The following is a 23,637-nucleotide window of genomic DNA, read 5'->3' as shown; positions in this document are numbered from 1 at the left end:
TCTCTGACTTGCCAGGAGCAGCTTTAACTACAGCAGAGATCACATATGATTCAGGCTCTTCCCCGGTGCTCCATTTGAAGATGGCCCCTTGGGAAACCACAAGAGGGAGAAATGTTGTGTTAGAAGGAAAAGAACAAGCCAGAGGGTGTGTGACTCAGTGAAATGGCTGCTGCCTAGAAAGAGAGCTTGGAGTTGAGCCCAGAGCTTTGTTCCCAGAGAGGAAAAAACTCCTGCCCTGCCCTCCATTTTTTTTCCCCCAGTGACTAAAAAATACAAGGGACAGTAACTCAACTTCAAAAGGAACATTGGAGAGGGTCCTGATTAACATTTGGTCTGTGACCTAGTAGTTAGAGTACTATGTCGCAAAATCAAAATGATGCTGGTTCAGGTTTCCTATAGGCAAGGTGCCCCTAGACCCTGGGTCTCCAGGTGAGTACCCTGACTTCTCAGCTACTGAAACTAAAATACGGGAGCACTTTCCTTTCCTACCCCATCATTTCCAGAACTAACACTACGGTGCACACATAGCCATCTATGCACGCAGGGATTTCTTTCTGGGAAATCCCTACCTGCACTAAGTGCCAAAAATGCCATTTACCCAACTAAAAAACTGTCAATTAAATGGCCAAAGGGAAATAACCCTGTAACAGGGGGCCTGCTTGGGGCCGATCTCCGTGGCCCGCTCACCTGTTCTTGGGCCAACCGCCTGCCTTCTCACCCGCCACGCCTTGATGTTGATTAATTAATAGATGTCAATTAAGCGGGAGGCTGCCCATTTTGCTGCCCCAATGCCAGGGGGTGCTCTCTGTGGCTTCTTTCTTCCCCTACACCACAGCCCAAGCCTCGCAGATGGCATCTAGGTGTTCTTATCATCACCGGCCCCATACTAGGCCCCAGAATCCTTTTATCAGGACCCCTCCAAGATCCCTCTATTCAGGCAGCCTACCCCACCTTCATTCAGGCTACCTAGCTCCCTGAAACTATTTCCCCCTCTCGGGTGTGGTCCCCCCAGGGACCTTTGGCTACAAGCCCTGGCCCACCTCCAGGCCAGTCAGGACCCCAGGCCCCCAGCTCTTGGGCATCCCTTGTGGTGGGCCCCTGGCCCTTTTGACCATCCTGGTCCTGGCCCCAGCATGAGCCAGTCGAGGGTACTCTCTTGATCAGGTCCAAGTCTCTAGCCCCTCACTCTCTTCAGGGGTCTGCCCTCTGGGTCCTACACACAAACAGGGTTACCCACCTGGTGGTGGGGGCTGGAGGTTAAGGTGCCCCAACCCACCTTTCACCAGGGTGGTAACTGGCCTGGCATTTCCTGGGGGCTCCCGCACCACTGAGAGCCCCACCAGGCCAACCATTCCTGGCTGCGTGCAGTTTTAGGTCATGCCCAGGACCAGGAGCCTCCTGACCATCCCCTACAGCTCCTCCCTTACCTCCAGATGTAGATCTGCAGCCCCCCAGCCAGGCGGTGTTGTTACCTGGCCTCCAGCAGCCAAACTGCCCTGTTTATATAGACAGCCCCCGATTCAAAATGGCTGCCCACATCAGGCACCTGGTGGCTGCCAGCTCCAGGCCTTAAAGTGGCAGGCACATACAGTGCCCTGCCACAAACCCTAATCCTAAATTTAGCACCTCATTCAAAGGTATACCATATACTCTCAGAAATATCAATAGTGGACACATCTACATGTTGCCATGCAGTAACATTGCTATGGCTCTGTGCTCTAGTACTTCCTTTTGGCCTGTACTGCACCATGCACACTGCGCACAGTTAGATGTTGCTGTTATGTTGCTGTAGCAGCGCACTACACCAAGGGAGCACACCACTACAGTGACACAGCTGCCAATCATGCGTAGACCCATGTGATCACTACATCACCATAGCGCACCGTACAGCAACATCATGTGTCACTGTAGGGCGACGTGTAGACACACCCAACATGTATCATTACTTATCAAACTATGAAATTGTGCACAAATTTGGCATGTCTATGTGAGTAGGAACATACACTTTGCGGCACCTCAGAGGCTTTTGAAGCACCACAAAATGCATGTGGTGCATGTGAAAAGGTTCTCCACACTGTGTATTTGCAGCATGGAACTAAAATTAGATACCAGGAAATCTTGATATCTAAAAAACTCGCACCAGAAAAAAGCAAGAACAGTGCATGTGGTTGCAGTATGCACTGCCCGAAATTGGAGCCTAGCCAGTCAAAGCCATACTCTGGCTGCCAGCCATGCTCTGCACACCTGGATTGCCACTGCTGCAACCTCTGGAGGCCCCCAGGACCCCAGGTAAGGCTGCTGGGGCCAGCCTAGGTGCTGTCCCCAGCCTCCCCTAACCCACTCATGGCAATTTGCCACACTCCAGAGAAAGCATGAAGGGGTGCTCCCTGGGGACAAGTAGCAGTGGCACAACTATGTGCCATGGCTATTTGTCCCCAGGGAAATGTACATGCGTGTTCTTTTTTTACAATACTTCATGGTTCATGGCACATACAGTGGAATACACTGGAATGCCAGACTTGTGTGTTTCATTGCCATCCTCTTCTCCCCTAATTAACTAAAAGCACTGACTTCATTGTGGCATCCCAGCTGAGGTTAGCTGAGAAGAACTGATGCCCTAATTTCCTAATGATGAAGTTTCCTTGGATTTTTTTTTCCCTTTTTTATTTTAGGTCTTGGTTGAGAGAAAATATATGGGGAAGACTTGTGGAATGTGTGGGAATTTCGATGGGCAAGAACTGAATGAGTTTATGAGTGAAGGTAAGACATAAGGCCAGGGTAAATAAAGAGAGAACAAATAAACTAAGTTAACAAGGAACTTTGATGCCTTGATCTCTGAAATCAGTAGGATGCCAATAAAATTCATCCCCAGATTGATTAGTTGCGTTCATGACTCTCCAGGTCACTGCCAGATATTACTTATTATGTATTACTTACTATTCAAAGCATCTAGGGGTCCTCAGAACAACAATCAAAACCTCTTTGTGCCAGGCACAGTAGTAGACTCCACTCCCAGACTCAGGAAACTTAGGCCTGACGACAACACACAATGAATGGATGAAACAGCCAAAATGGGAAGGAAGGAAAATGAAGTGAGACACATTTTTTCACAGAAAAGTATAGCTTACTGCCTGCCCAATCATTATCAAAGGGGCTGTCTGGGGGTGAGGGGGGGAGGGTGAATCAGGGTGACTGCCCTGAGCCCCGCGCTTTGGGAGGCCCCGCGGAGCTGGGCAGAGAGGCTGCGGCAACTCAGCACCGCTGCTGGCTTCGCATCCAGCCACTCACTACCCCCTCATCCCCCCCGCCACCGATGCTACTGCTGCCAATGGTGGCAGCAGCTTCTTTGGGTCTGGGGCACATGGGATCAGAGTAGGGATGGGGCCTCGCATGGGCTGATTTGCCCTGGGCCCCGCACCCTGCTCAGGTTGGCTCTGAATGGAGGTACTGTGAGGTTTAAGAGGGGACCTGAAGAAGGATTTTATGGCTTTTCATATTTTGAAGCGTTTTAACCCACAAGCATAAGAGAAAACATGAGGATGCTTGTGAATCATCAGGAGGGATCTGGGTTTTCCGTTCACCGTGGAAAAAAGTGGTAAAACCCGGATTTTCTCATTCGAAGGAGAAAACCACAGGAAATGGTGAGTTTCCCCTTGCAGGCTGGCAGAGTTCCAGCCTGCAAAGGGCTGGGGGGGGGGGGGGGGGGAGCAGGAGGAGGGCAGTCAGGCAAGGGGCACCATGTGCATGTGCCCACGTACGCATGCACATGGCTGCCAGGCAGCCTAGAAATCAACTCCCACACATAAGTCTAGTCTAGGGGATGGAAAAATGAGGCCACCATAGTAACAGAGGGAGTGGGCAGGGCTGGGGTTGCTGCTGCTGCCCAGCCTGAGCAGTGTGCAGGGCTTGGGGCATAGGGCCTGAATGCACAGCTGTAGGGCCTGGGTTGGGAGCAGGACAAAGGTGCAGGTAGCTCATCCAGGGGGTGGTGGTGGGAGCTGGCTCCCTGCCACTGTGCACACTCCCGGGTAGGCATGGAGGACACATGCCCCCTGGATTTGTGCATGGGGGGGCAGGCTGCCTACTGCTTCCTGAGTTTCCCTGCCTGGCCCCACTCTGCCCTGCTGCACTGGGTCCCGTTCACTGAGCCATGGATGCCTCAGGGGGTGGGCAACAGGGCTGGGAGCCTGAGCCTACAGTGGACAGCCAGCATCCACTAACCCCTGACAAGCTATGCTCCAGCTATGCCACCTGTGGGGAGGGGGAAGCCAGGCTTCACACTCTGCTCCACTGCAGCCACTGCTGCCTCCCATGGGTGGCAGCTAGGGCTCAGGTGCTGCTGGGAGGGGCAGGGGGCTGCAGACCCAGGCCCCCTTTGTGGGTGGAGAGTGAGGGGTATGAGCAGGGGTGGGAGAGCTGTGTGTGGGGAGTAAGGGATTTTGGGAGGTTTTATCAGAGAAGTTGTGGGGGGAGGTTTTAATCAGAGAATTTGTGATTTTTTAAACAGAGAAAACCAGGATCCCTGGCCATCAGGCAGTAAAAGTGGTATGGCTGCCAAAGCAAAAGCAGATAAGATTAGAACTGTGACAATTTCAGAGAGGTTAATACATGTCAGATTTTAAATGAGAAAGACAAGAAGCTTCTGTTTAATGCAATGGAGGATTTGAATTAGAGGAAATCAAGAAAAGGGTGAAATGTTCAGAGAACTGAGCCAGGAAAATGAAAAGTTTTGATTGGACTTTTGGGTGGGAGCAACACTGCAGTAATTCAATACCTGCAAATTTGATGCCTTAACCACTAGCTACCATGCTTCATTTGTTTCTGGAAATCAATGGGTGCCTTTAAACATGCTCTGAGAGGGGGGAGAGGGAGCTTTAATTAGAGCAGCTCTAATTAAAACTCCCACAGCATCTCGTGTATTCAGCATACACACTTCAAAATGGCAGTGAGGGCACTTTAAATAAAGCTAGTTCAACAAACTTTAGTTAAAGCACCCCCATCACCATGCTCATTAGCGTGCTCCAGCAGACTTGATTTATCAAGTCTGTTCTGACACATTCTAATCAGAACTCATCTGAACAGGCGTCGGGCAACTGTATAGATGAGGGTAGAGTCTTATGATGAAGTATGATCCATGATTTTTGCCAACGTGTTTATGCACAGAATTATGCAATAACACAGTCTAGAGTGAATAAATAGATCTTGGGTTTTGCTCTGTAGCCTCACAGAAAACTTGCTAACAAGCTTTTCTGATCCCTTATACCTTTTAATTACAGGTAAGCTACTGGACGCATACATGTTTGCTGCCTTACAAAAAATGGATGACCCATCAGAGAACTGCCTAACTCACGAAACACCAATTTCCAACGTTCCTCACAAAAAATATGTAAGTATCATTCTTCTGGTTTATGAGGATTTTTAACAGTATAAACTCAATTGGAGAAGAAAGTGTAACTTGGGGGAATGATCAGCCCAGAGTTACAGTTGAAGATATTAAAAGGGGGTAAGATTACCAGAGGATATAGTATTAAGAGATTAATAAAAAGGCTCTTTGTACGAGCATGCATATTTTAAAAGATCCAGAAATACTACCAGGGCTAGATTTATAGGGCTCATAAAGGAAAACACAAAAGCTTAGTGTGCGCATTCAGAAAGTTAAGCTAGGTCCTCATACAAACTTCACTGGAGATAGTGGGATTTTAATGGGATTTGTACAAAGCCAAAAGTGGCATCCTGTTATGTGCTGCATATACTTAAGGATATTTAATATATTATAATCCCATATGGGATCAACTGTTATGAAGACAAACTGCCTCTGAGGGCCTATTAAGTAAAACCAGAACATTTACCAAACACAAGGTATTGCGGACAATAGGGGTTGTGGGTAGAGGAGGGAGGAGGGGGAAGCAGAAGCAGAAAGCCTCTATGGATTTCAAGCAATCTGTAGATTTAGGAAATGTTATGTGGGATAAACCCCATTCTTCTCATTTATGGAGTTCCCCTCATGCCATTTTATTTTGTGAACTCAGGTTTCCTGTCCCCTGCACACGTTTACCTGCTTAAAAGATTATATGGAGTCTGGTTAAAATTGTGTGCCTAAAAAGCAAATGCATATTTATGTCTTCCAAATGACAGTCCAGATTAGGTACATGAAAGTTCACTTTGGACCTACTTCTACTTCTGTGCAAGGCTGAATATTTACTCTGTTGATGTATATTTACTCTGTCAAACAGGAGTTATCAAACTGCTCTGTGTAGGCAGCAAGGAAGCAGAACATGGTAAGAGGACAGAGGGTTTTCTCTTAAAATAAGAAGCTTCACTTTTTCCTCTAATATTTTCAGTGCATTTTTCTACAATTAATTTGGCAATCCAAGAATTCCATTGGCTTTACTTATCAAAACCAACCTTTCTATTTGAATTACTGGCACAAGTAGTAGAGGGAATAAGAAAAGAACTCAGGCGTCATTCTTTTCAAGGTCTGTCCTTTACTGGAACAGAGAAGAAACAATAAATGGCAGGATTATAAAAAGGGAAACTACTATATTTTTGAAGAAGAGCTACTGTATATTACTGAGTGAGAAATAACCTTCTCAAGGTGTGGAGCTGCAGAAGGAAAGTTGTAATAAAACCCCTTAAAAATCTATTTCCTTTGAATTTGAGGAGCACATCCTTCGGCTTGAACAGTCAAGCATTTGCTTCTTGTATGTTATTTTCTTTTGAGATATGATGCTTCAGCAGATAATGCTATGTGCATAATCAAATTATGCTGGACAAAAACAGAATGATCAACTATTATTACATATCCAAACTCATTATTTTCTTTAAAAAAAGAAATGCCTAGGAACAGCACAAATAACATTGTACTATCTCTAATAAACCAGCAAAGGCATGCACTCATGGAATTAACACTATAATCTTGGACCAAGAGGCACGTGTCCACACCATATTTCTTCCTGAAACGTGTTTCTTCCTGTTAGTTCTTCATGAGAAAATGATAATGCATCATTATGGAAGTGTGATGGTGACAAAAGAATGCTTAGCTTTTAGTATGATGAAAGGAGAAGTTAATTCGACATGCGGAGAGCCCTCCCCCTCTAAACCATTTCATTTACATTCCCTCCCATTTTATAAAATTTCCTATGCACTGTGAGGTATGTCAACACAAGAGTATAATAAAGAGCTGCAAGGAATTATGCCACAGTATTCTCACACCATAGTAGTCAATTACTATTGAAAAAAGTGGAGGTACAAATACTATTTTGTTGTGTTTTCAACATAGGCGAACACATTACTAGCATCCACTTTCTTTTTTGTTTGCGTTTAGGCCAGAATCTGCTCCCAACTACTTAACCTTGTGTCTCGGACCTGCAATGTGACAAAGAAAGGGTTTGTCATTCGCTGTCAGCTTGATATGCAAGACTGCAATGATCCAGGGCAAAGAAACTGTACTTGTTCTACATTGTCTGAGTACTCTAGGCAATGTGCCATGTCTCACCAGGTGGTGTCCAATTGGAGGAGTGAAGACTTCTGCTGTGAGTTATAATATTTCATACCACAAACTGATGTAGAAATAGAATGAATTATCTAATGGAATTTTTAAAATCTGTTAACTCTCCACTCCCCACTCTTAAAGTCTCCACTCTTAAAAATGATTTGCTTTTTCATTGTCACAGCAATGGTGTTTGGGCAAATGGCTATCTGTAGGAGCCATACTTTGGTACATCCTAGGGACAAGCAAATACAAATTAAAAGTTTATAAATCCAATTGGGAGCTTTGGTCAAGTGTAGAACACCTGTAGCTGTTGCATAATTTTAATATCAGAAAAGCCTACATTTGTCTGTCTGTCTGTCCATAACGCTTTATTCATGCTCTGACTGGCTAACAAACAGCTGATCAGAGTGTGAACAAGCGTTCAAACAGGAGCTGGTAGTGGTGGAGCACTGCCATGATGGTGGGGACATGGGACAGAGGGGCCTCGCCCTCTGTCCCCCTGCCCTGCTCCCTGGAGGCAGGGGCAACAGAGCAGAGGGAACAGGGGGGCAAGGCCAGCAGCTCTGGCCTCGGGCCCCTGCCCTGCTCCCTGCAGGTAGCAATGATGGAGCAAAGGTGGGGCATGGCCAGCAGAGCTGGCCTCCCCCCGCCACATTCCTTGCAGGTGATGGCGGTGGCGGTGCAGGGAGGGAGCGGGGTCAAGACACCACGGGATGGGGCAAGGCCACCAGCTCTAACCTGAGCCCACCCTTCCTCCTTCCATCATCACCACCTGCAGGGCCAAGGCACCAGCAGTGGGGGGAAGAGCAGGCCCGAAATGGGTTAGGGAAATAGTGGGCACACCATGGTGGTGGCGGTGGAGGAGGGGAGGAGTGGTCCCGGACCTGACACAGGCTGGGAGAAGAACTGAGCCTGAGAAGAAGCCGACCCCCTGTGGCGGTGGAGGGGAGGAGCAGCAGGCCCAGCCGGAAGCGGCCTGATGCAGCAGTGGGCCCAGGCCCACTCCTCCCCCACCCCCACTCTTCTGCGTCAGCTCCGAGCCTGCTCCTCCCGTTCCCCTGCCACTGCCAGGTCAGCCCAGGCATGCTGCAGCAGCCCAGCTTCTCCCCCCCCTCGGGCCTGGTCCTCCCCTCCCCCCACTGCTGTGATGAGGGGGGGGAGCATGCCTGACCCTCAATCAGCAGGAGGTATAGGGGGAGCAAGCCTGGATGGGGGGGTGGGGGACACGGGGCTCCATCCCGGCATGCTCCCCACTCCGTCATTCCTGATGGGCAATTGGCTAGTAATATTATAAAGACTTTCCAAACACAGGAAGGAAAACCATTTTTCTCTCCAATTCCCCATCAGTCAAAAGACAAAAGGTAATAAAAAACTCCTGCATCTGGATCCCAGGCCAACAAATTTAAATGGGAAGAATACCCACAGCGAAGTGTGGGAAAATTGGCAGGCTCCCCAGACTCTCTCCAGCAGGTTGCTTTCTCTGCTCACTGCACTTTTCTCACTGTGTTCCAGGCTAAAAGAGCCATGGAATAGAGCCAATGTTAAAGGTCCTATAACTCCTTTTATCATCATCTCTATTAATCTCATCTGGGCTCCTATCACAGGAGTTACACGTGCTAATCAGGTCTATTATAGAAGATGAACCCTCTTAGTTGTAAAGACCATTGGGGAAGTTATCTCTTTTACTACTGTCAGGGTGGGAACAGAAACTGCATTCAAAGAATTTCAATTGAATTGCCTTTGAAGCACTTCAAAGAAGGAGCTGGACAAATGTATATGCCCTTTCAAATGCTCCAAAAATGACCACAGTACTGTAAAAGTGACCCTCTTAGAATGAGGTACTATTTAGAAAAGTTTCAAAATGAAGCCTTTCTTGTTACACATGGGCATGGAGCATGACCGGGGAATCCTCCGGTGTCTACAGAGCTCCAGTCTACTCCCCGCATAGGGGAGGGGGAAGGAGAGCAGAGAAGGTATCAGTGGACGTCTACACGAGACGCTATGGTGCAGTACCCATGAGCTGCTATGCTGTAGCTCATTGCTACGGTGCCATAGCATTACCAGGCATGAACCATGACAGTGATGCTACTGTGCAGTAGCATCTAAAACAACCATGCGGTGATGGTACTGTGCAGTAACACTGGTTACTAAATGACTTCTCAGTAACAGCTGCACAGTCTGCCACTCATGTAGATGCAGCCAGTGAGCACTGTTCTGTGAACTTCACTTCCACTCTCCTGCAGTGCCCCTCCCCTAGCCACCTCCACTGGGGCCAGGAGACCTGAGAACCAGAGACCCCATGCTCCCCACCAGAACCAGGAAACCAGAGACACTGAGCACCTCCACCCTCCCCACACCACTAGAAGCAGAATTCTGGCTTGCAGTCCTTGCATACCTCTCTGTGTTTGCTCTTCCAGCTTCAGTCGGGAGGTGCAGGGTCTTCAGTTTTGGTGGGGTGGCAGCATGGGCACCCCAGGACAGCAGAGGTGGAATGCTCACTGACATTAGCTCCATTCCTCTTCCCCTCACCCATGGTGGGGGAAAGCAGTGGGGGAGTCAGAGCTGCAGCCACCAGGAGAGGGGGGCTTCAGAACTGCACTGACAATCCTCTCTTTCCCTCTCTCAGAGTATGGAGGTATGGGGAATCATAGAAAATTAAGGTTGGAAGGGACCTCAGGAGGTCATCTAGTCCAACCTCCTGCTCAAAGCAGGACCATCCTCAACTAGATCATCCCAGGCAAAACTTTGTCTAGCCAGGTCTTGAAAACCTCCAAGGGTGGAGATTGTGCCACCTCTCTGGGTAACCTGTTCCAATGTTTTACTACCCTCCTACTGGAAAAATTCTGCCTAATATCTAACCTAATCTTCCCTTGCTGCAACTTGAGACCTTTGCTCCTTGTTATGTCATCTGCCACCACTGGGAACAGTCTAGCTCCATCCTCTTTTGAACCCCTCTTCAGGTACTTGAAGGTTGCTATTAAATCCCCCCTCAGTCTTCTCTTCTTGAGACTAAATAAGCCCAGTTCCCTCAGCTCCTCACAAGTCATGTCCCCCGGCCCTCACCATTTTTGTTGCTCTCCCCTGGACTCTTTACAATTTGTCATCCTTTCTGTTGTGGAGGGCCCAAAACTGGACAAGGTGCCCCTAATGTGGCCTCACCAGTGCTGAATAGAGGGGAATAATCATGTCCCTTGATCTGCTGGCAACACTCCTACCAATGCAGCCCAGTATGCCGTTAGCCTTCTTGACAACAAGGGCCCACTGCTGGCTCATATTCAGCTGATTGTTTACTGTAACCCCCAGGTCCTTTTCTGCAGAGCTGCTGCTTAGCCAATCCATGCCCAACCTGTGCCAGTGCATGGGATTGTTCCATACTAAGTGCAGGACTTTTTCACTTGTCCTTATTGAACCTAATGAGATTTATTTTGCTCCAATCTTCCAATATCTCTAAGTCGCTCTGAATCCTAGCTGTACCCTCCAACATATCTACTACTCCCCGTAGCTTGATGTCATCTGCAGACTTACTGAGGGTGCACTCTATGCCATCTTCCAGGTCATTGATGCAGACATTGAACAAAATCAGCCCCAGAACCAACCCCTGGGGCACTCCACTTGATACTGACTGCCAACTAGACATTGAGCCATTGATTACTACGCTCTGAACTCGATGCTTCAGTCAGTTTTCTATCCACCGTATAGTCCATTCATCCAGTCCATACTTCCTTAGCTTGGCTGCAAGAATGTTGTGGGAGACCGTATCAAAAGCCTTGCTAAAATTTAAGTACATCCACAGGTCTCCCCACATCCACAGAGCCAGTCACCTCAGCACAGATGGCAATCAGGTTGGTCAGGCATCACTTGTTCTTGGTTAACTGACTGTTCCTAATCACCTTCTTCTCCTCCAAGTGCTTAGAAATGGATTCCTTGAGTATCTGCTCCATGATTTTTCCAGGGACCGAGGTGAGGCTGACTGGTCGGTAGTTCCCTGGATCCTTCTCCTTCCCTTTCTTAAATATGGACACTATGTTTGCCCTTTTCCAATCATCCAGGACCTCTCCTGATCACCATGAGTTTTCAAAGATGACAGCCAGTGGCTCTGCAGTCACATGAGCCAGCACCCTCAGGTGCATCCCATCTGGCCCCATGGACTTTTACACATCCAGCTTTTCTAAATAGACCCTAACCTGTTCTTTCACCACTGAGGGCTGCTCACCTCCTCCCCAAACTCTGCTGCGCGGTGAAGTAGTTTGGGAACTGGCCTTGCCTGTGAAGACTGAGGCAAAAAAGGCACTGAGCACTTCAGCCTTTTCTGCATCCTCTGTAACAAGGGAGTAGAGCCTCAGGTCATAGCAGCCCTCTGTTGCACCCTCTGGCTGAAGACCAGGCCTCTACATGCAGCTATGATGATTTTTGAACCACTCCAGCTATATGGACTTGACAGAGGTTTGTATGTCTGTCCACAGCTGAAACACACCTTTTTAAATGCTTCAAATGCAGCTGCACTGTGAAGCACTTCAAATGTTATACCAGTCCATATCCTCAGACTGGCATGCTTTTTTTGAAGGATTCTCTGTGGTTTCCTTTTGTTGTCAACGCCCGGAGTCTGCTGGAACACCTGACTGCAGCTATAGATATCAAAACTGTCACCACAATAAAGGAAGAAAAAAGAGAGAATGAAAGAAAAAGGTTCCTTAAAAGGACTTTAGAAAGCTCAATTTCTTTATGAAACCCTTCAAAATCCAGCTGAAACTGTAATGTTTAGTCAGCATAACACAGCAGTCTCATTGTTTTACTAGGGGTCATGCTGACCATGTGAAAGTCACAAATAGCTTTAAGTGACTTTATTATTTCTAAACCAGCACACATGTTAAATTACCAGAGAGCTTGTGCCAAGAAAGTGACGCTTTCAAAATGACCTTTTATAAGGTCATTTTGTCCTTTAGAAACAGATTATTTACTCATAATTCTGTTTACCTTTTATGTATTTTATGGTAATTCTGTTCCATCAATGGCTAGTTATTAAAATAAATTAATTTCACAGGAACATCCTTTCCCTTACCCCTTTTATTGTTGCTGCTTTGACACCTCCTATGGTTTATTTGGATTTTAACAACAACGGATGACAGAATCCCAAATGATATTATATCTCTGAATCCATTAATTGACTTTCCATATTTTCTCACAAACTCCTCATGGTCATCTTCCAGTCCTTGCACCTTTTTGTCCTGCCTGCCTTTCTAATCTTACACCCTCCACTCTCTTCTCCTTCCCTGCACTCCTCCCAGTCTTCATGCACCATTGCTCTCCATCTGTTTCCATATTTTTGACTTCTTGCCCTCTGTCACACTTCCCCTTATACTTACTGTAACCTCTAACCACTTGCCTGCCAAGTCCCTCAGCCCTCACCTGCTTTCTAAATCACTTCTCTTTCTGGAATGATTCCTTCTTTCCTTCCCTCCAACATAACCTCCCATTCATTATTTTGTTTGTCTTAGGTTACAAATGCCTCAGGGCAGCAAACGTGTCTTGGTAAATATTTGTAAGTCACCTTGTAAATTTATTAAGCACACTAAACATAATAACTGTAGTGTAACCCGTGTTTTAATATTTATACTGCCAATGGACCATTAAGCTACAAAAATATTACCAGAACTTGTAGTTACAAAAATAATTGAAAGGAAAGAAATTCCATGTTAAGGTTAAACAGCAAATATCTGCAGGTGAGAAAACAAGAGCATTGTTCTACAAAAAAACAAAGTCATAAATATTTAGAATTTGATTATGCTTTGCTCCACATTTTGTGGAGTCATTAAATCTTGTGAAAAAGGGGGAGTTGAATGCTAGCAAGTCACAATCTCGCTCACTTTGTACATTGTGATTATATAAGGTATAAGACAATGGAGAATATTATTCTTAAGGTTTCAATGCCAACATTTCCAGTTCCTCTCATTTCAATTCTGCTTATCTTCCTTTTCCTGGTGGGATGACTCTATTTACAGGGGTGGGCAATTATTTGGGCTGGAGGGCCACTTAAGGAGTTTTGGTGAGCTGTTAAGAGCTGGGGAGAAGCCAATTGATACTATCTAGCCTGCCAGCTGCCGCCACAAGACTGAGAGGGCAGGGCTGGGCTACACAGTGCACAGATTCCTGTCTCCCCGCATCCATCCCTCGCCACCCTGCCTGGGTTCCTATTGGTGCTGCACAGTCCTGGCACCATGGCTGCTAGCAGCCAGGCCAACATGGGATGGGTCACGATCCAGCATGCTGAGTAGCTGTCTTACATGCCCACTGCAAGGAGCTGCTGCCACCACTGGGCCACAGCAGGAAAGTTTGGGGGGGGGGGTTGTACCCCCACCCCCACATGGCTGGCACAGATTAGCAGTGGCATGGTGGCAGTGGCTCATTGCAGCAGGTGGGCAAGCAGGCAGGACGGCTGATCAGCACTCCCCATCCTGCATGAGCCTGGTTGCCGGTGGCTGTGGTGCCAGGACTGCATAGCCACAGTACCAATGGGAAACCAGGCAGGGGGAGATGGATGCAGGGGTGGGGCAAAAGAGTCTGCATGCTGCCCAGCTCGGCTCCAGCTGTGGCAGAGCAAAGCACAAAGCAGCGTGGGGTGCAGTCCTCTCTCCTCAGGCTCCCAGCAGAGCCAGTTAGGATCAATTGATGGGCTGGACAGGGTGTAGATATATATTTTTCCAAACCATAATATATTCCATTCCCCTGCCAGAGGAAACTATACCAGTGCTGAGATGTACTGTTAAAAAATGACTTCAAATACATCTTTCTTTATGTATTATATATACTATATGGATTAGTCTTCATACCGGTGGTTCTCAACTGTTTTAGCTTCAAGGCTCCCCTCCATATGTTTTCTGAATTTTACAGCACATCAGTTCAAAATCACTGATAGCTCTAAATTCAGAAAAGGTATGGAGGGGAACCTTGTGGCTAAAAACATTGAGAACTGCTGATCTAGGTGGAGCCACTAGCTGGTGACATGATATACAACCTTCACTTGTATATAGTGATGGTAGTGAAGGGCAGCAGGAGCAGGACCTCACCTTGTTATGCCATGTTCTTTCCACTGTTTGCCCCCTCTTGACCCCTGGTCTGTAACTCAACAGGCAAGGGCAGCCCCCACTGTTAAGGCTGCTCCTGCAGGGCCTCAGATGCCAACAACCAGCCCTAGGGCTCCTCCTGCTGGTCCTGGGATTGTGGGAAGAATGGAAAGGACAAGTTGGGCTGCAAAGCTTAGCTTCATCTGTGCCTCTTCCCACCTGCCCACTTGCAGCAGAGAATACTGCTAGGAGTGTGTGTGGGAGCATGGGGAGGGCTGGCACAGGGCCTGTCTTGGGACAGGGAAGGGGGTAGGAATCGAGGGTGGGGTGGAGGGCAGAGAAGCAGCAGCAGTGGCAGCAGTCCCCAGAGGAGCAGTTGCAGGCAACTCTGGCATGACTGGAGCCGATGTAGGGTGCTGGGTGGGGGGCTTTACCTTCTCACACAGGGAGAGCTCATGGCACATTTCCACCAGTGCACCCTTTGGGAACCAGTGTGTTAGAGGGAGTGCCAGATTCCATAAGGGTTATCCTCCCTCATCCTCATCTTCATCCTTGTCCTCCAGGGCCAGTAAGATGTTTTTCTTTCTTTGAATGTGGGACGATGTGTCTTAATATTCTGCATCATTGTGTGTTACAGCTATAGGAAAATGCTCTGCTAACCAAATCTACAAGGAATATGGGTCTCCCTGTGTTAAAACCTGTTCCAACCCAGAGTACAGCTGTTCTAGTTCCTGCACATATGGCTGTTTTTGCCCAGAAGGTAAAGTAGTACATTACATTTGTCCTGTAGTGTGCTGCTGGCAGGACCATTTCATGATATGGTTTTAATATGGGATATGTATATGCTATCTCCTTAAAGTACTGTTTAAAACATAATATTATTATTCATTTCCTGCTCTAAATAATTGTTAACCTTGTTCAACATTAACACAGTTAATGTTGTTAACACAGTTAATACAGGTACCTTCTTTGACTCCAGAAGTAGCTGCATTTCACTGGTGAACAGAAAGATTATGCTGTACGATATATAATTTGCAAAACCCTTAGGCATATTGCAGGCTGAATAGTCCCACAATATTTAACGACATTTTTTGTTGGCATTTCCTGAAATTTCTGGACTAAAAAAAAGTCAAACTAAAGAATTCCCTCCACGTTGCTATGACATAGGAAATTACATTAGTATCTTCCCCATTTTGCAGCAGCTGGAAGTGGAGATTATGTAGTCTGCCCAGAGCAGCACTTAAATGTAGTGGCAAAACTAGTATTAGGGCTAAGGTGTTCCAGGTTTCCAAGTACCCAGTGTAATTAGTACACTGCCTAGCTTAATGACAGCAATGTAATGAAGAGAAATATTAGAAAAGTAAGATTTATAAAGAAAGCCTGCTTTTATGAGGTGGAGTTCAAGCTCAAGGTGAGATGTCTATATATAGTGTATATAGTGTACATATGTCTATATGTCTTGTATATAGTGAAGGTAGCTGAATGGCCAAAAAAACCTCACATGTACAGGCATTCGGTTTCTACCTGGAGAATCACCATTCTTCTGGTAGAAACTAAGAGCATACAAATGTTAGTTACATTTCTGCTGCAGAAAGCACACCTAATTTGAGAGCATGATCTTCCTCATTCAAGGACAAAGATCTTGCCCGTGTTTTGTGCATAGGAATGAATACTTGTATGCTTTCCTGTCCCTCCACGCCTCCTAGACTGGGAAGTCAGATAGTGGGGAATTGCTCTCTCTGCCTTCCCAAGACCTGAGTCACCCCAGTCTGGAGCAGGCATGGGGAGCAGCAGCAGCAACTGGACTCCTGGAATCAGGCGGAGATCAGGGGTAAGAATGCTCCCTGCGTGTCCCCCCAGACCGGGGCCTGCAATGCATGGGGAGCACTGCCCCACTACTCGCCACCCTGCTGAAGACCAGGAGGAGAGTGGAGGGCAGGAGCAGCCGCCCACTGTTCCCCACCCATTCCACACACTGGGGTGTCTGGGTTTAATGAGAACAGGAAGCCTTCTTTAAATAAGCATGTGCAGTTAGGGATGGTAGAGCTCACTCATCCCCGGGTGCATATGCCCAGCACCTCCTGCTGTGTGCGCCAGTTTAAAGAATGTCCCTGCCTCCCTTGGCACTGCTCCAGACTGACCCAGAGCAATGTGGAGTGAGGTAAGCTTCTATGCCACAGAAGCAGGGCTCCCTGAACTTTGCTTCCATGGCAGAATGCCCTAACTTCATACCCTCCGGGGTAGTCCAGGGCAGTGTGAGGCATGGCAGGTTGCTGTGCCCCAGTGGCAAGGCTCCCTGAGCCTCCTTCCCCCACGCTTCTCCAGGTTAGCCCAGAGGAGTGCAAGGAGCTGGGAATAGTCTTCTGTAGTGGGAACCATGAGAGAATGACCCCCTGTCCCACCTATGGGCATGGGTGGGGGGCATTCTCCTCCAGCTGGAACCCTCCCCGGGTTGTCTGAGGTAGCTGCTGCTTTTCAGCAGCTGCCAACTGCCAATTGACAACCTTCTCCTGTCCCAGGCAGGGGAGAGGACAGGCTGTTAATTAATGGACTCCATTAAGGGTGGGAGTGACCTGTGGAGCAGCCCTCTAATGCTCTCCTGCCTGGGGCCTCTAGCTCTGTAGCTCACGTATGTAGCTGTCTGGCCAGAGCTAGTATGCTCTAGGTCCTGGGCTCTTTTTCTACCAGTAGAAATGAATGCCTGTCTATAGCCTTAATCTGACTGTAAAGGGAGCAGATAGAGAAAAGAAGACACAATGGTTTTTTGCACTGAGTCAGAGCAAAAAGCTATTTCTGGAATGTATTCAGAAGAATTGCTTCTGAAAAGCAAGATTCATAGGGGATAGGATGGAAGAGCTGTGGGGGCTAAAGAATAATTTGAAAATGGCTGTTTACCTATTTTATTTGCTTCTCTGGGTAGGCACTGTTCTGGATGACATATCAAGAAATCGAACATGTGTTCCCATTAGCGAGTGCCCATGCATGTTGAATGGGAAGAAATATGCTCCTGGGGATATCATGAAAGCAGCATGCAGGACCTGGTGAGTATGGCAGATTTCTTTGAAAAAGGTTGGAAGCAATCTTCCTAGACTGCTGGATGATTTGACATATTTTTGGTATGATTTGAAAACTGGGTAGTCCATCCCATTCCTACCAGACTAGTAAAATATGTTACAGAGATTACTTTGCTGGAAGTCTCAGCACAGAAGTTTTAAGCACCGAATGAACCAGGAGACTGAGGGTCAACTCCTTTTTTGTTTTACAGGACTGAGTGGCACATATGCAGCTGTATAGCTGCAGATTTTGATATTTACACACAGCTTGAGATTCTATTTTGCCCTGTGAAATGGAAACAGAATTGCCTTGTGAGTTTACCTGTGAGAAGTCAAGTGAAGGCTTTAGTTCAGTATCCCAGTTTTAGGGCCCTTGTAAAGTTAGTGGAAAAGTTGGGTTCTAGTCCTTGCCCAGAGGTGTGAACCTGCATTTCCTGTTTCCCAGCAAATTTTTCTAACCACATTGCCCAGGCCCTCTCCAGTCTTCCTCTTGAAGCTGACCTGCTGTACCTTATATTTAATATTTATTGGATAAACAGCACTGGGAAAGTTTCGATGCCCTTGGAAACAGGGGTCAAGGCTAGAATCTAAGCCCCATCCTTCTTCTAAGGGCTTCACTCAGCCACACACCTTCTGGTTTGTGTTCTTCCTCCCGACCCTACATACCTCCATCTCTTTACTGCCCAGTAGGCCAGTTCCATAAAAAAAAGAGAACAGTCTAAGAAACAGCTAGCCTGTGGCCTGATGGTTAGAGCACTTTGTGGAGACGCAGATGCAAGCTCCCTCTGTCTAGTCAGGGGCATAGAACCAAGGTCTCCCACTCCCTAAGCAACTGCCTTAACCATTAGGGTAAAAGGTAGACCGGTTGTCCTCATCCTCCTGCGTATAACACCTACTAGTTGTGGTTTCCCTGCAACTAAGATTTCAGGATTTACTAACACCCCACACATGCCTGGATAATGATACATCAATGGGCAGCTGCTCAGTCAGAGTGGAGCCCTACTGAGCATAGTCAGTGCACAGACTTGTACACATACAGCTGAATCACAAACTCCATAAGTACCCAAAACTGAAAGCGTGACTAAGTATGTGCTATTTATGTCCATAAAGTATAAAAGGACTTGGCCCTAAAATTGGCTTTCACCATTAGAAATGGTTGTCCCGGGTCAGTGTTTTATCTATTTGGCACAGCAGTGTGGAAAAGACTACTACACTATACTTAGTCTATGGATAAATAAGTAATCTGTTCTGCAGAACTGTCACTACTATAAATTTTTCAATATAGATTTATTTAGGAAATGTTATGGCTGGGAGAGAGCCAAGAGAGGTAGCTAGCCATGTTAGCTTGAAGTCATGGAAAAGGGTGGCTAGATTTGCACTGATAGACTAACTAAATTAGAGATGGATAGCATACACTTTTTTAAGCAGCTAACTTACTTCATCAGCCAGGCTTACTTCAGTGTCATGAAGTAAGCCTGCTGCTAATGACAGCTTATGCTTTACATCTCTGATTTAATTAGTCTATAAGGTGCAAATCTACCCTGTTTTCTGCTTGTGAAAGAGCCAAGCCATGCAAAGGTCTCACCAGCTTCAGAGTGAGATAAATAGATTCAATGTATGTATTTAGCAAATGATAATGCAAAGAAAAAAATATATGGAGAAGAAGAACTATTCATGTTGGGAATGGCAGCGTATAAATCTAACAAATAAATAAGTATTCCCTCACGGAGAATGTATTGAACTTTTACAGCCAAAGAAAAGATAAAATTTTGAAGGCTCTTGAAAAGAAAGTTCAGAACTTATCACATACTATAGATGTTTACTACTCACTGGGCACGTCTACATGTTCATTAATGCACAGTGGTTACTGCACATTCATTTTAGTACTTGTATAATCAAGTACTAAATAAGTGCACAGTAACTAGAGTTACTGCACAGTGGCACTGGCAAACACCTTTTTAGTGATGTTACTGTACACTAGCCTAATAACACTGTGCAGTAGCACATTAGCATAATTTATGCAGTGACATGCTACTGCACAGTATTATTAGGCTACTGCGTAGTTAGCATCTTGTGTCGATGCATCCATTGTGGAATATCAGTCAATCATTAATCAAGATGATGAGTTTAGCCATCTTTAGATTTCCACAGAATGACAGATCATGGCTATCTACTTCGAGATATTGCTGCATAGAGATATGACCAAAAAGATGCCATAGGAGTGCAATCAACCCAAATCAGACCCTTAAATGGTGGGATGGAATATTGTTGGCTAGTTAATAGGCACATAAAGCAAGTTCTTGTTTCCTACAGCACATGCATAATGGGTCAGTGGAACTGCAAAGACTTACCCTGCCCAGGTAGATGTTCTCTAGAAGGAGGTTCTTTTGTCACCACATTTGATTCCAGATCATATAGGTTCCATGGAGTTTGCACCTACATCCTCATGAAGGTAAGCTCTAGAGATTTAGAAGTAAAAATGATCAAATGTTAAGGTAATATCAGACTTCCAGTCTGCCTTCGCTTCCTTTCCTCTGTACCAGGGGTGTCAAATATATGGCCCATGGGATGGATCTGGCCTGCAGAGCCCTGTGGTATAGCCCACAGTGCTGCCTGTGTGTCTTGGACCAGTCCCAGCCCTGCACTCTTTATGCAGCATGTAGAGCCAGTCTAGCATGCACTGCACATAGCAAAGGGCCTGGAGCAGATGTATAAGTTGCACACAGTGTGTGGGGTCTGTCCACGGTGTGCGCTGCATGTGATGTGCAAGGCCAGTCCAGGGTACACTCTGCAAGTGATACCTGCACCAGACAGGCCCTGCACACTGAATCCAACCCACAGGGCTAGTCTGTGGACTGAATCCAGTCTACAGACTGGCCGCACGCCCCTCCTCTACCCTTTGGAATGCTGTACCTTGGGGCTGAAAAAGCTGCCAAGAAATCCCAAACTCATAACATTAGGAAGTGAAACTCTACACAGTCATCTTCGACATAATCAGGTTTTTTATTATATTATAAACATTATAAGGGTGGTTGCTACTAGTAAAGATCTATTTTGTTGCAAGCACTGTCAGATCATACAGAGGTTCTTTGTTACTGTCTCACTACTAATGGGATTTCCAGGTCCAAAGGGTAAAGGTATATAGATGTAAAATGAGGTCTTTATTATAGTTATTTGATAATATGCTACAACTGCTTATATGTGATGGGTGCAAGTTGCATTTAAGCATAACTGAAAAATGCTATCTGGAATTCAGAATCCACTCTGTAATAGGCATGAGTATCTGTCCTAGAGAGGAGTGCAACTTTTTAAAAGGAAAAATACCACTCATAATTCAATTGAAGCACCTGTGGGAATTCCCTGGTAGGCACTGTTCCAGTTAAATAAGCAAACAGCAAGCAGCCTTTGGATTGCAAAAAAAGGGTGCATCTACATGAGATGCATTAACGTGCATTAGCCTAATTTAAAGCACATTATGGGCACACATCTATGCGGGGGGAAAGCTTGCATGCAGCCGCCGCCACCCACTGCCCCATGCTGCTGCCCCACCGCACTCAGCCGCACACCCTCATTCTTGATGGGCATTCTTGATGCAGGACTGGCTGGAGCCACACCCCGCCAGAAGCTATGCCCCCCAAGAGCGTTATGCACAGATACACAGACACACAAACAGATGGACTAAGCCCTTTATATATAGAGATTCTTCATGCCTTGATTGTAAGCTTTTGAGCAAATAAACTGTATATCCAAATCCTACAGTAAAGAAACTCACATCTGAAAAGCAGGGGAAGGTCCTGTTTTGAGCAGGGAGTTGGACTAGATGGCCTTCCGAGGTCCCTTCCAGCCCTAATTTTCTATGATTCTATAATCTGAAAACTTTGCCCACCATTTTCTCTTTCAGTATGTCTGATTCAGGAAAGGCTACTCAGTCTGTTGAAACAAAATGGTTAAGATAGATTGTGAATTCATCACAGAATACTTTTCTACTTCCCATCACTTATACAGCACAAGAGTAAGACGTATTATGAGGAATAAAGGTTTGTTCTCACACCAACAAGAAATATTTAGGGTAAAGCAGAAGGAGTACTATAGATGCTGTGCATAAATATAGATTTGGATCTTTTTTTCTCCATGCAAACATGCTTTATTGTTATTTTCTTTCAGAGTCCCAGCCTTCCCCACAATGGAACCCTGATGGCTATGTATGATAAGTCTGGTTTTTCTAATTCTGAAACATCACTGAATGCTATCATTTACATATCTACAAGGGTAAGAGATCAGTCCATGGGACCTACAAACTGTTTCCTAAGCCAGTCTGTCAAAATAAATAGAGAGGCTGCAAGTGGTATCACAGGGGGAAATGAAGAAGATTATATTTTCTCTAAATGAAAACATATTCCATGATGGTGGCAGAGTTGTGTGATGTTACATCACCTTCACAAGTGAGAGGGGCCAAGCATCAAGTAACTAGATCCACAAAATGAAAAATTAGAATAGGAATATGGGAGAAAGGATGAAGCATTCCTTTCTCACTGAATGCTTTAGTCACAGTAAGAGTTGATTAAATTAAATATAAACACCAACAGCCTTTTAGTTCAAGGCTGCTCTGGATGATCTGGAGGTTTTAGGGCCTTGTGGCATGGGACACTTAGCACTTATTTTATCTGAGATTGCAGTAAGCATTACCAGGCCAAATGAAAAGTTAAAATGTGTTCTGAGCAGTGGCACAGTAATGCTTACTACAATCGCAGCTTCCTCTGAACAGGGCTGGAGCCAGCTGTGCCCCCCCGCCGCACCTCAACTCCTCCTCTGAACACTAAGCCTGGCATTAAGCGGCACAGCTCACATGCCTATCTGTAAAGCTATGCCACTGCTATGCCCAGAGCCCACGCCATCCCTGCCATGTTCCCAGCACTGCCCAGACTGGGAGTGCCTGCCCCTGTCATGCCAGGGAGAGCTGGGTCTCTGCTGCTGGCTACAGTCATAGAAAGACACAGGGAACCAAGCCCAGGAGATGGAGCCACTTCTGCCACTAGATCTGTCCTGGATCTGTGGGATAAGCTGGGTTTCTGTCACTGGCAGTCTTTAACCAGCTTCTGTGTGGTGCTGGAGTGACAATCAGCTAACTGGCAGTCCCAGCCCTGTACCACACAAGTCTTGAACTGATATGATTTCCATGGAGCAGTCTGATGATAGCTGAACATGTGATACTTAATACCATCTGGACATACTCCTCCCATGAAAAGTTCTAATTTTGCTACAATACAGTTGCATTTAGCATGCATTTCACTGCTCAAATGCATGGACACTTTAATGCTTTAAATGCATTTAATACATCCTAAGTGTAATGTGAGACAGTCTTTAGATAATATTTGGTTTTCAATTCATCTATTCAGAATATTTCTGATTCTGTCTTCCTCTTCACAGGACAAAATTGTAATCTCCCAAAATGAAGTCTTTAGTGACAACACTGAATTCAAGTGGTTGCCTTATAAATCAGGTAAAGAACAAAGCAGAATGTGGAATATGCAAGACTAGATCAAACCTTGTGTTCATCTAGTCCAGCATCTTTTCTTCAGCAGCTGTCAAACAGCAGAAGTTTCAGAGGAAGATGAAAAATTCACAATGCCCCTCTCCAAATATGCAGTATTATATGTGGCACAAATTTGCAGGTATACAGAGAATTTTTAAATATTAATATATTAGCCAAATAATTATTTGTAAATGCTCTAACTCTTTTTAGGTGACATCACCATTTTCAGACAGTCCTCTACCCATATGCAAATGTACACAAATTTTGGGCTGGAGGTAACAATTCAGACATCACCAGTGTTCCAGGTCTATGTAAAAGTTGGACCTTCTTTCAAAGGCAGAACCTTAGGTAAGAAATTCAATCTCTCCTTACATCCCATTATGAAGAAGAGCGGTTCTCTCTCGCTTAGCCACCTTCTAAGAGAGATTGTCTCTTCCCTTTACTGAAAATCCAGTGTGTATACAGGAATCTTAACAAATACAATAAATGCAATTTGAA

At 46.0% G+C, this 23,637-nt stretch overlaps 1 protein-coding gene across 1 annotated transcript in view; it reads left to right on the top strand.

The window, feature by feature from the left end:
- Positions 1-23,637, top strand: part of MUC6 (mucin 6, oligomeric mucus/gel-forming) — a 55,249-nt gene that overhangs the window by 15,698 nt on the left and 15,914 nt on the right. Inside the window, exons 7-15 of the mRNA XM_059721336.1 lie at positions 2,673-2,760; positions 5,277-5,386; positions 7,325-7,532; positions 15,191-15,313; positions 17,474-17,594; positions 19,920-20,058; positions 21,771-21,875; positions 23,034-23,106; positions 23,350-23,487. Coding sequence (XP_059577319.1) covers positions 2,673-2,760; positions 5,277-5,386; positions 7,325-7,532; positions 15,191-15,313; positions 17,474-17,594; positions 19,920-20,058; positions 21,771-21,875; positions 23,034-23,106; positions 23,350-23,487 — 1,105 coding nt within the window. The remainder of the gene's footprint in view (positions 1-2,672; positions 2,761-5,276; positions 5,387-7,324; positions 7,533-15,190; positions 15,314-17,473; positions 17,595-19,919; positions 20,059-21,770; positions 21,876-23,033; positions 23,107-23,349; positions 23,488-23,637) is intronic.

Source organism: Alligator mississippiensis, chromosome 2 (genome assembly GCF_030867095.1).
Source record: "Alligator mississippiensis isolate rAllMis1 chromosome 2, rAllMis1, whole genome shotgun sequence".
NCBI lineage: Eukaryota > Metazoa > Chordata > Crocodylia > Alligatoridae > Alligator > Alligator mississippiensis.
The sequence above is the reverse complement of the archived record's forward strand: the minus strand, read 5'-3'. Positions and strand labels throughout refer to the sequence as shown.